This window comes from Simochromis diagramma, unplaced genomic scaffold, assembly GCF_900408965.1.
Source record: "Simochromis diagramma unplaced genomic scaffold, fSimDia1.1 OVJJ01000753.1, whole genome shotgun sequence".
NCBI classification, from domain to species: domain Eukaryota; kingdom Metazoa; phylum Chordata; class Actinopteri; order Cichliformes; family Cichlidae; genus Simochromis; species Simochromis diagramma.
This window is the reverse complement of record NW_024387523.1, coordinates 13,358,910-13,370,068: the sequence shown is the minus strand read 5'-3', so window position 1 is coordinate 13,370,068 and position 11,159 is coordinate 13,358,910. Positions and strand designations below refer to the sequence as shown.

General features: G+C 40.3%; 2 protein-coding genes and 1 long non-coding RNA gene across 4 annotated transcripts in view; all 3 read right to left on the bottom strand.

Annotated features, from left to right (window-relative positions):
• Positions 1 to 269: 269 nt before the first annotated feature.
• LOC120726841 (lactose-binding lectin l-2-like) lies at positions 270 to 1,949 on the bottom strand. The gene is made up of 2 exons (XM_040020824.1): positions 1,711 to 1,949; positions 270 to 1,106 (listed from the first exon to the last, which is right to left on the bottom strand). Exons 1-2 carry the CDS (start codon positions 1,796 to 1,798, stop codon positions 673 to 675), a joined length of 522 nt encoding a protein of 173 aa, XP_039876758.1. The 5' UTR covers positions 1,799 to 1,949; the 3' UTR covers positions 270 to 672.
• A 2,764-nt stretch (positions 1,950 to 4,713) lies between these two features.
• LOC120726836 (lactose-binding lectin l-2-like) overlaps positions 4,714 to 11,159 on the bottom strand; it is an 82,659-nt gene continuing 76,213 nt past the window's right edge. The window contains exons 1-2 of one of the 2 annotated variants that reach the window (XM_040020816.1): positions 7,999 to 8,199; positions 4,715 to 5,289 (exon numbers count right to left, since the gene is read on the bottom strand). In XM_040020816.1, coding sequence (XP_039876750.1) covers positions 4,862 to 5,289; positions 7,999 to 8,086 — 516 coding nt within the window. In that variant the 5' untranslated portion in view covers positions 8,087 to 8,199 and the 3' untranslated portion in view covers positions 4,715 to 4,861. Of the gene's footprint in view, positions 5,290 to 7,998; positions 8,200 to 11,159 lie in introns of those variants that run through there. The other variant, XM_040020817.1, reaches the window with a different exon arrangement.
• Positions 6,970 to 7,985, bottom strand: LOC120726845. Its single transcript, XR_005694384.1, has 2 exons — positions 7,282 to 7,985; positions 6,970 to 7,210 (listed from the first exon to the last, which is right to left on the bottom strand). It is a non-coding gene; the product is annotated as an uncharacterized LOC120726845 (long non-coding RNA).

Below are 11,159 nucleotides of genomic sequence, written 5' to 3'. Positions count from 1 at the left end.
CCAGGCTTGCTCACACACCTGCAACTCATTGCTTTTATCTGTACTGTGTATTTAAGGACTAGCTGTGACAACGTGTCTTCATTATGGTGGCAAATTGGCTAAACTTGTTTGATGATGACTTTTGTAAATTCTGTTCAATCGCCTTTGTGTCTTGTCTGCTTACTAATTACCCACCTGAAGTTCCTGCCTCACTCACTGAGAAATGCACCTGCCTGGAGTCAAAGACCTGCAACTTCACTAGTGCAGCAACGACACTCAGGCTTTGTAAATTTTGGAAACAAGTGGTGAGTTTTGCTTGTGTTTCCATCTGTGTATCTTGTATGTATGTAGTTCTAAAATTAGATGGGATAGTTAGCACTCAGTAGCTTTACTCTAAGTTCATTTGAATGCAAGAACACACCCAGAGCCAGATCGAAAAGCTTTAATCATGAGATGCACACTGTCGTCATATCACTGGCTGGATTCATTCATGAAGCTTAATGTACAGCTTGGATTCAATATCAGACAGTTCAGCTTCTTCTAAAATGTCACAAAACTATGATAAAATTAAAGATTTTGACAGAATAACATATAGATTTAGAATTACGGTATGACTTCACATCGGTGATATTTACAGTTTTGATCCAGAAATATTTAACATGAAAGTCTTTGAATATGTAAGGTTCTCAGTTGCTATGGGCAAGCTACACGAGTAGCACAAACAGAGGCATAAGTTACAGAACACGGTACATCATTCCACTTCTTATTTGTATCACAGTTGTTGTGACCACAGTGTTCAGCTCCTTCATAGTTGTCTGGTTGTCCAGCACTCCAGTAGACGAAACTCACTGCACAACCATCAGACCACATCCATCTGCCTTCTTTATGGAGGTCACTCAGTCCAATCCAGGTCCATCGCTCAGCATGGTCAAAGTTCTCAATCAAAGATTTAACAAACTCTTCTTCCTCCTGGCTGTGGATAGACACCAGGTTGGCTCGCTGTGACACACAGTAGAGCTCTGCATCAGCCCAGCTCATGTGTGTGGCCACATATTTGTAGCAGCGGCCATTGAAGCTGTACCAGAACATCGGACAGCTTTCTTGCAGTAGTTGAACTCTGTGGTCATCTGAAGAAGACACAGCAGTCAGAACTTGATGAAAAAGCAGGAATGAAAGGGATCAGGTTTTTGTCAGTGTCACAGACTTTTTTCTTTGGGATTCTTCAGAGACGGCACATCAGACAAGCATGTCTGCACAGTTGACACTGTGAAAGTTAAAGCATGCAGAGAAGTAAGCTGCTCTTATTGTGTTTACCAGCAAGTATTTATCATAACTCTGTGGTATAGTAAAACTAGTGCTGTCAGCGTTAATCTCATTAAAATGACTTTAACGCGTAGCCGCATCAACGCGGGAAGGTGCAAGGTGTCAAAGCCTTAGCACGGTTAGCTCGTTAATGCTTTAGTGCCGTCCAGCCCCCCGGACAGGGCGATCCGTGATAACTTGCTAACAGAGATTTGCCGCGTTAAAGCGGTTATGGCTTTAACGTCACTTTAACGAGATTAACAAGAGTAGAACCCATCTGATATTGGGAATTTTGTAGAATTTTGTATCATTGACTCTGCTTAAATAGAGACATCAGAAATATGCACAACATGTTCTCGAAGTGAAATAAAAAAGACATAAATAAAGGGAAAAGTAGAGAAAAGAGCAGTCAGAATATGAGACAGTTACCAAGTTGGAGCTTCACTTCATTTTCATCAGACGGAGACTCAGAAGGAGCACCCAGAGCCAGACCGAACAAGAAGAGGAGCAAGATCATGTTGGAGCTTTAAGTCTCAAAGTGTGATGAGGAGCTGCTGAAGCTTCTTTGTACAGGATGTTCAGATTTCTGCAGAGTTGAAGCTGCTTTCTTTTATAGCTGAGTGAGAGCGAGATTTCACTGCTGGTGTGACATCATTGGCCACATGGACCAAAGTTTTCCACTGTACACAATAACAATAAACAAAAGCCAGAAAAAACATCACATGCCAAAAAGTTAATAGTTGTTGAACAGTCACGTTTTCTTGGTACTTCCAGGAGAACGTGACTGTTTTTGATGTAATTCTATATTTATGGTTTGTTCAAAGGCCTTTTCAGCATAATGATTAAAGAAAGAGGACAGTTGTAACAGGAAGGGGCAAGCAGAGCTGCTCTCATAAATAAAGACAGAACATTCACACACGCTCATACTTCAGTTGATGCATAAGGCAGCAACTTGGGGTTATTATGTTGGCCAAGGATATTTAGCACGTGGACTGGAGCAGCCAGGGATCAAACTAGACCCTTCCAATTAGTAAATCAACACCTGCTCCACCACCTGAGCTACAGCCACCCAAAGTGGCTATATATGTATATAAAATTCCCACTTGCCCCTGTTATGTCCGACTGTTATCTGCTGACCTGCACTTTTCTAATGTTCACGGCTCTTTGTGAATTTAGCCAACTGAATTCAACAAGATATAAACAGATATTTCTCAAACTAATTTCCTTGAGACCATAAAGCTGGTATAAAAGGTAATTTGGTGAGTTGAACTAATCAGTATCATCACTTTAAATATAAATTCATATCTTTTACCCTTGATGTATATCCTAACATTGACCATGAACACCACAGCCTGCAGTGGAGCAGCCCAGCACAGTTCATCACTATAAACTAGCTTAGCTTGAATAAAATTGCCTGTTATAGTATTTTCATGCAACCTCTGAATAACAAAAAAAAAAGATATAAAAGATATTAAAAAAAAGATATGTTTCTTCAGTTTGTTTTTCAAGCCACTTCAGAAGAACATAGTTCTGCAGCACATCATGTACAGATAAGCGAGCCGTCAGATGTCTTATTTTCTTCTTACCAAGCTGTGTCTCTGTCAGTGGACTCAACACCAGGCTGCAGTACACAATAAATTAACTAATTCCTAGTAATACACAAAGCTTTCAGTTGGACACAATAAATCAAAACAGAAGACAAAGAAAATCATGAGATGTCAAAGAACTTGATAGTTTTTAAGCAGTAACATTTTCTTTGGACTTCCAGGAGAACGTGGCTGTTTTTGCTGTAATTGTATATTTATGGTATGATCAAAGGCCTTTACAGCATAATGATTAAACAAACAGGAAAGGTTACAGTAACAGAAAGAGACAAATAGATCTGCTCTAGTAAACACAGAGCGAGCTAATTCCCTGCATTAAAGAGCATTAGCTCTCATTCTCTTTAAGTTTTTCTATAAAATTTAATAAGGAAGAGCTTTGTTCTTTCCTTCGGAGGCGATTTTAGGTTCAAACTTTTAGGGGGGTCAGCCCCAAATGATAATCTCATGCATACAGTGCTGAATAATTAATATTAATGGAATATGCTGTTTGTCGTCACCCCTTTTCACATTTGCAAACTTTCAAAAGCAGCCTAATTAATTGGACGACCTTTCCCACTGTGTAAACAGATGTCGTCATTTTTGGATGTCCAATTCTGGTCCACTGAAGGAGTAGTTTTGTAACGTTTTTGATGTCCACTGAACAGCTACTGTTGATGTCCGTGCATCTTAGGTGATGAAGAGGTGAGCAGATAACCTGCGCCTTTTCCCAGGCTTGCTCACACACCTGCAACTCATTGCTTTTATCTGTACTGTGTATTTAAGGACTAGCTGTGACAACGTGACTTCACTATGGTGGCAAATTGGCTAAACTTGTTTGATGATGACTTTTGTAAATTCTGTTCTGTCGCCTTTGTATCTTGTCTGCTTACTAATTACCCACCTGAAGTTCCTGCCTCACTCACTGAGAAATGCACCTGCCTGGAGTCAAAGACCTGCAACTTCACTAGTACAGCAACGACACTCAGGCTTTGTAAATTTTGGAAACAAGTGGTGAGTTTTGCTTGTGTTTCCATCTGTGTATCTTGTATATATGTAGTTCTAAAATTACATGGGATAGTTAGCACTCAGTAGCTTTACTCTAAGTTCATTTGAATGCAAGAACACACCCAGAGCCAGATCGAAAAGCTTTAATCATGAGATGCACACTGTCGTCATATCAATGGCTGGATTCATTTATGAAGCTTAATGTACAGCTTGGATTCAATATCAGACAGTTCAGCTTCTTCTAAAATGTCACAAAACTATGATAAAATTAAAGATTTTGACAGAATAACATATAGATTTAGAATCAAGGTATGACTTCACATCGGTGATATGTACAGTTGTTGATCCAGCAATAATTAACATGAAAGTCTTTGTGTCAGGGATCCTGGGTCTGAGCGACCCAGGATCCCTGAGCAGTTATGAATTATATTATTATTATTATTGTATGTATATTTGGTGTTGCTGTCCTTCTCCCTGTTTGCGTGTGTGTATATGTGTTTCGGTGGGTGCCTTCAGGCCTGGTGGGTGTGGCCCTGCTGACGGTCTGGCCACACCCGAAGCCACACACCTGCTGCTGATCAGGCCTCATCGTGGGAGCTACTTAGGAGAGTCTTGGAGCTCCCACCGACGCGGGATCATTGCTTGAGACTCCATGTTAGTTACCCAGTTGTGCTTGGTTAGTGTGTGTGTATGCCCGCGGTTGTATGTGTCCTGACGGCTGCTTCTATTGTGTCCTCAGGAGAGGGGTGGAGTGCCAGACAGCAGCCAGCACGGGGAGTGCTGAGACACGGGAGCGGAGAGCACAAACACTAGGAGAAGACACGACACGGGAGTCTGGGGAAAGCACGGGGATTTATTGTTGTTTAGTCTCATACACTGTAAATAAACGCACTGCTTGTACATAGAGCACCGCGCCTGGGTCCTCCTTCCCCACACCCCCAACGGTCTGCCAGCCAGACTGTGACACTTTGAATATGTAAGGTTCTCAGTTGCTATGGACAAGCTACACGAGTAGCACAAACAGAGGTATAAGTTCTAGAACACGGTACATCATTCCACTTTGTATCATAGTTGCTGTGACCACAGTGTTCAGCTCCTCCTTCGTTGTCTGGTTGTCTTGCATGCCAGTAGACAAAACTCACTGCACAACCATCAGACCACATCCATCTGCCTTCTTTATGGAGGTCACTGAGTCCAATCCAGGTGCGTCCCTCAGCATGGTCAAAGTTCTTAATCAAAGATTTAACAAACTCCTCTTCCTCCTCACTGTAGATGGACACCAGGTTGGCTTTCTCAGACACACAGTAGAGCTCTGCATCAGCCCAGCTCATTTGTGTGGCCACATATTTGTAGCAGCGGCCATTGAAACTGTACCAGAACATGGGACAGTTTCCACGCAGTAGTTTCACTGTCTGGTTACCTAAAGAAAACAGAAACAAGAAGAGGAACAGGATCATGCTTTTTGTCAGAGTCGCAACGTTTAGCTGCTCGAAGTAGCTCTGAGATCCTGAATGTGCCACAAAGTAACAGTCTGCCTTTTCTTATATGCTTCAAAAAGGGATTCTTCATATCAATTTGGCAAAAAACAATCAAAAACCCCTTTACTCATACAGAACTACATAGAAGATGGACATAAGTGAAAACAGGAAACCAGGTCCACCTGGAGATGGCCTTTGAGGAACGTGATTATATATTAACAATATTAGAAGTACAAGACCTTCATAATGTCTGCTTGTGAAATTCACGATTTCTTTTGAAACAACAACAACATAACTTTCATTAAAATACTGAAACTGTCATGTGGTGGTTTAGACAGAAAAGGCTCATCGTAACAATGTCTCCATCTTCTGCTAAACTCAGCTGACCAATACAAAGGTTCACTGTTAGTACTCTGAAAAATGTATACATGTGTTTGTTATTCTGTGTCACTGTGTGAATACCACAGGGCCTTGATATAACAGGTATTATCTGTACAGTCTCATTTTGTGAGAAGTTATGTATTAGTTATCACATTACATCCACTTAATCTGAAGTATCAACATGTCCTCTGAAAACCCGGTTTTGCCAATCTGGGATGTTTTATTGATAACAAAAGATCAGTCTGTCCATAAAGATGAACGTTAACATGCAAAGAGAAGTAAACTGCTCTTTCATTAGTGAGCAGGTCTTCATCATAACTCTGTGGTGTAGCAGAACCCATCTGGCATGACTTTGAAATGTTTTTGCTGCATTTCAAAATCCAACAAAAACATCAGACATGGGAAAGAAGGGTTCTTGGAGTGTTTAACTAAATCATTTTTAGACAAAAAACACAGAAATAAAGAAAAAGTAAAGAGTGCCAGAGTATGGGACAGACACCAGTTGTAGCATCACTTCAGTGTCATTAGAAGGAGATTCAGAAGGAGCATCCAGAGTCAGACCGAACAAGAAGAGGAGCAAGATCATGTTGGAGCTTCAAGTCTCAAAGTGTGATGAGGAGCTGCTGAAGCTTCTTTGTACTAAACTTCTTTGCAGTTACTAACAAGTTAAGAGAGTGATGGGAGGAATACTTTGAGGAGCTTGTGAATGAAGAAAATTGAAGAGACATGAAGACATCAGGAAATGCAGAGGGTTAGTAAGGAGGGAGTGAGGGCAGCTAGTGGAAAGGCAGCTGGTCCAGAATACATAACTGTGGAGGTAGGGAGTTTTCCAGGAAAGAGGGCAGTGGGCAGAAAGGAAATGGAAAAGGTAAAGATATGATATGTGAAACAGCAAAGAAGGAACTGATGGAACTCCAGTCTTCCCTTCCATAAATTTTGAGATTTCAGATTAAAGTAATTACAAAATATTTCCTTTGAGTGCAGCTGCCAGTGCTTTATGAAAATCAAGATTAGTGGAATTTTGAAAATTTCACACAACACACAAAAGAAAGAAATAGCATGAACAGTGGAGGTTTAATGTACATTTAAGTATCTAAGGGTAGGTTATCTGTGTTGCAGAAACAGAGGCTAAATTGCATCAAACACTTTAGTGTGAACACAGTGTTCATTTGTTCCACCGTTGTCTGGTTGCCCAGCATGCCAGTATAAAAAACTCACTGCACACCCATCTGCCTTCTTTATGGATGTCACTCAGTCCAATCCAGGTCCATCCCTCAGCATGGCCAAAGTTCTTAACTAAAGATTTAACAAACTCCTCTTCCTCCCTGCTGTGGATAGACACCAGGTTGGCTCACTGTGACACACAGTAGAGCTCTGCATCAGCCCAGCTCATGTGTGTGGCCACATATTTGTAGCAGCGGCCATTGAAGCTGTAGCAGAACGGGGGACAGCTTCCACGCAGTAGCTTTGCTCTGTGGTCATCTGAAGAAGACACAGCAGTCAAAACTTGATGAAATACAAATAATAACTGTTTGACTGACTGTGTGACTGACATTCTTTCTTTGATGTACCCTCTGAATGTCACGGCCTGGTGGATCAGCAGGTAGCTGATCAGTAGCATTATTGTCTCTAGTTCTTCTTTATCTCTCTCTCTCGCTGGTGCGGAACTCACTGTGGATTCACACCCTCAGCCCACGCACCCGTTGTGTGGCTCGGATTGCCTGGATCCGTCCCTGTTTACCCTGAGAGGATTCCTTATCGTGAGTGACCGAACAGGAGCGAGTGTTTTCCCCCTTTCCTCCCGACCTTGGATCCCCTGGAGCCCATACCCCTGTCACCTTGTATATAGCACTATTCCCCGCACTGTCTGTACGTAAACCTGGTGGAATGTGTAATAAATACCACTGTTTATCTCAAGTTGAAGGGTCCTGCGTGAAAGTCCTCAGTGAACCGTGACACTGAAGAATATCAGATAAGCATGTCTGCACAGTTGACACTGTGAAAGTTAAAACATGCAGAGAAGTAAGCTGCTCTTATTGTGTTTTTAAGCAAGTCTTTATCATAACTCTACGGTAGAACCCATCTGACATGGGGAAAAAATGTATGTTACAACCCAACACCAAGAATTTCGTATCACTGACTGCTGAAACACAACAAGCAGAAAATCTTGGAGTGTCTGATTAAAATTTGATTAAAATAATTAAAACACACACACACACACACACACACACACACAGAGAGAGAGAAGAGTCAGAATACAGGACAGTTACCAAGTTGTAGCTCCAATTCACTTGCATTAGAAGGAGACTCAGAAGAAGCACCCAGAGCCAGACTGAACAGGAAGAGGAGCAAGATCATGTTGGAGCTTTAAGTCTCAACCTTTGATGAAGAGCTGCTGAAGCTTCTTTGTACAGGATTCCTGCACAGAGTTGGAGCTGCTTTCTTTTATTGCTGCCTGAGAGGGAGTTTTCAAACTAAACACAAACCAGAAAAAAAAGATCAAATTCCAAAAACAGGAACAAATGTTGTTTGTTTTTTTGCTGTGTGATTTGTATGTATTGCACCATAAAGGCGTTATCAGCAGAATGACTAATCAAACAGGACAGGTCAGTGCTCTAACAGGTAAAAACTCCTGAGTTGCTCCATTACACAAAGACAGAATGAACTCCACACAGTCAAGAGGATCCTCTCTTAGTACTGGACCCAGAGATATGTGACTGCTGTGGCAGGTCTGATTGGAGTAAATGACAAAATAGATAAACTATTAACACCTTTGGTTTAGTAGATTTACTTCACTTCACCCTTGTGTCTATTACAATTGTAAAGCATCCAAAATAAAACCCCTGCAGTAACCAGACTAATCTAAAAGCAGATCATTACCACTGCTGTGTCAGCTACACTGTCCTGCAGATATTTGGCACTCGTGAGAGGTTTGTGTGATCGTCTTAAAGCTTTGTTCATCTGAGCTTCCACCATGTCCATTTACTGAAGTTTCCTGGTAACATTTCTAACAGTGGAAACTGACAACTGTAAGTGCACATCTATCTTTTTACAGCCTTCAAGTGCTTTGTAGAAACTACTGTATAGAGAGTTATTTAGTTACTCTAAGTAGGCCTTCCATAATTGATCCAATTTTATGCAGGTTTCCTGTTATGAAAAAAGGGAGTGGAGAGCTCACGTTTTAACATCTAATCTAAATGTTTCATTTTGCCAAGAAGGACTTTTATGATACAATAAATTACAGTACAGCAAAGTTCAGGTACTTGTGTCAGATAATTTACTGCATTTTAAAATTTTGCAATCCATATGTTATTAGTAAAATTCCTGGTAAGAAATCTACTTAACAAATTTCACAAATCGTTTGTTTATTATTTATTGTTTATTTATTTATTCATTGTCAGTCTTAAGAAAGGCGGGGAGGGCATTCAGATGGTCCCTGCCAGCTCATGCAGTTTCCCATAAATTTGACCTGGTTGTTAATAATCTCTTGCTTCCACACTTTAAAAACTTCATAGTCTGTGGGGACTGGGAGAGCTGTTTGCATTGTTGCTCAATAAGACCAGGCTGAATGTTAATAACATGTTAATTCCCTCCTACCTCTCAGCACATGGAGTTTTTGCACCTATAACTAACTACCTAGTGCAGCTAATGTTAAATTTTCTATTAATGGTAAAATCTTTATTCTTGTACTGCTAATAACATGTCCTTTGTCAGACTGGAATCTGTCCAGGGTGTACCCTGCATCTCGCCCTATGGTAGCTCAGACAGGCCAGTTTACTTAATTTGATAAAATAGCAGCCATATTAAAGACCGATAATGTTCAAGCATGTAGCCAGTCATTAGTTTGGAAGTGTGAGAGTAGTAGTAGTGAATAGACTGATTCTTATATAGCGCCTTTCTACTCTCCCGGAGTACTCAAAGCACTCTATACAACATGCACATAGTGCTTTCTAACTACATTCACATTCTGATGGATGCACCAGAGAGCAACTCGGGGTTAGTGTCTTGCCCAAGGATACTTGGCATACTGGAGGAGCCAGGGATCCTTACGATCACTGGATGACCTGCTCTACCGCCTGAGCTACAGCCAGTGGAATCATAAAATCAGATATAGCTACCTAACATTAACTGGTTGGCCAAACAAGCTGACTAACTATAAGTACTAAAGCAACAGATTTCATGATGTACACATGCTAATACAAGTCACTCTCTAGTGTCTGCAAACAGCTGAACAGATGTGCTTGTAGTGATTATTTATTGTCTTCTATTGTTCAGCTGTTCCTGGAGATAATTTGTCTCAGTTTACGAGTCATATTGACACAGTCAGCAGAAGAGCAGGTCAGTGCTGCGCTGCTGTTCTCAAATGTTAAACTAGAAGTGTACTTCTGCCTCACTCCTTTGACTCACTTTCAGAGTCAAAGAGTGTTAGCTGAGAACTGTAGATCCCTAAATTGACACCCAGTGTCTTGTTTTTGTTTATAAACTTCAGAGTGGTTGTTGTAGTTGTCATAATATGAAATTGAATAAAGCTTTTGCTTTTGTACAGCTACAAAGATGATAAACAGGTCAGCAAAGAACTTCATGTCCCTTGAAGTTCTACCTAACTTAACATTCATGTGTCACATGAATCTTAGAATAGATTTTTTAATAATGTGTTTTTATTTCAGTTTACTACAAATAAATAACAAATATAGCCTTTTGCTTACATGTTAGCAGTCTGTTAAGAGTTAGAAGAACAGTCTACAAAAAAACACACACACACACTGTGTGTTTTGTTAAAAAAAATCCAAAACTTTAACGATGGCTCGTAAAGCAAAATATGCTTGTGTTGATTTCCTCCATTACAGCGTTTAAGAGCAGGTTGATCGTCGTCACACTCACTTAATCTACTGCTGCCCTCAACTGGCTACAAAACATGGTTACATCTTAATTGTTAAATCCCTGAAAAATTCACTGAGGTGTGTGTTTTTTATGTCTCGGTCATGTACAAGTTAAGCTTTAAAATGACTAATACAGGGCCTTTGTATGACAATTGATGTGATATTTGCAAACAGTTAGTTTTGCTAACTTGTGACCTGTGTGTAGCTGCATTTTAGCTCAAATTTAAATCACTGTTTACCTAAATGTTAAATAATAAATTAAAAATTCTACTTCAAAAGCATAAGGAGTAAATATTTGAAATGCCAGCCATCCAGGACCTCTACAGACAGCATTGTATGAGGAAGGCACAATTACTGTTCACACTGTACATGTATTTATTCTACTCTTTCTTATTGATATATATTTCCTTATTTTTATAGTTTACTTTATAAATACTACCTTATGTGCAAGTTTGAGAGGGCTCTGAGCCTAAAAATTTCATTGCCAGTAATGATGTGCCATTGTTACCTGTATATGACAAAATAAAACTTTAAGACTTTATCAATTACTC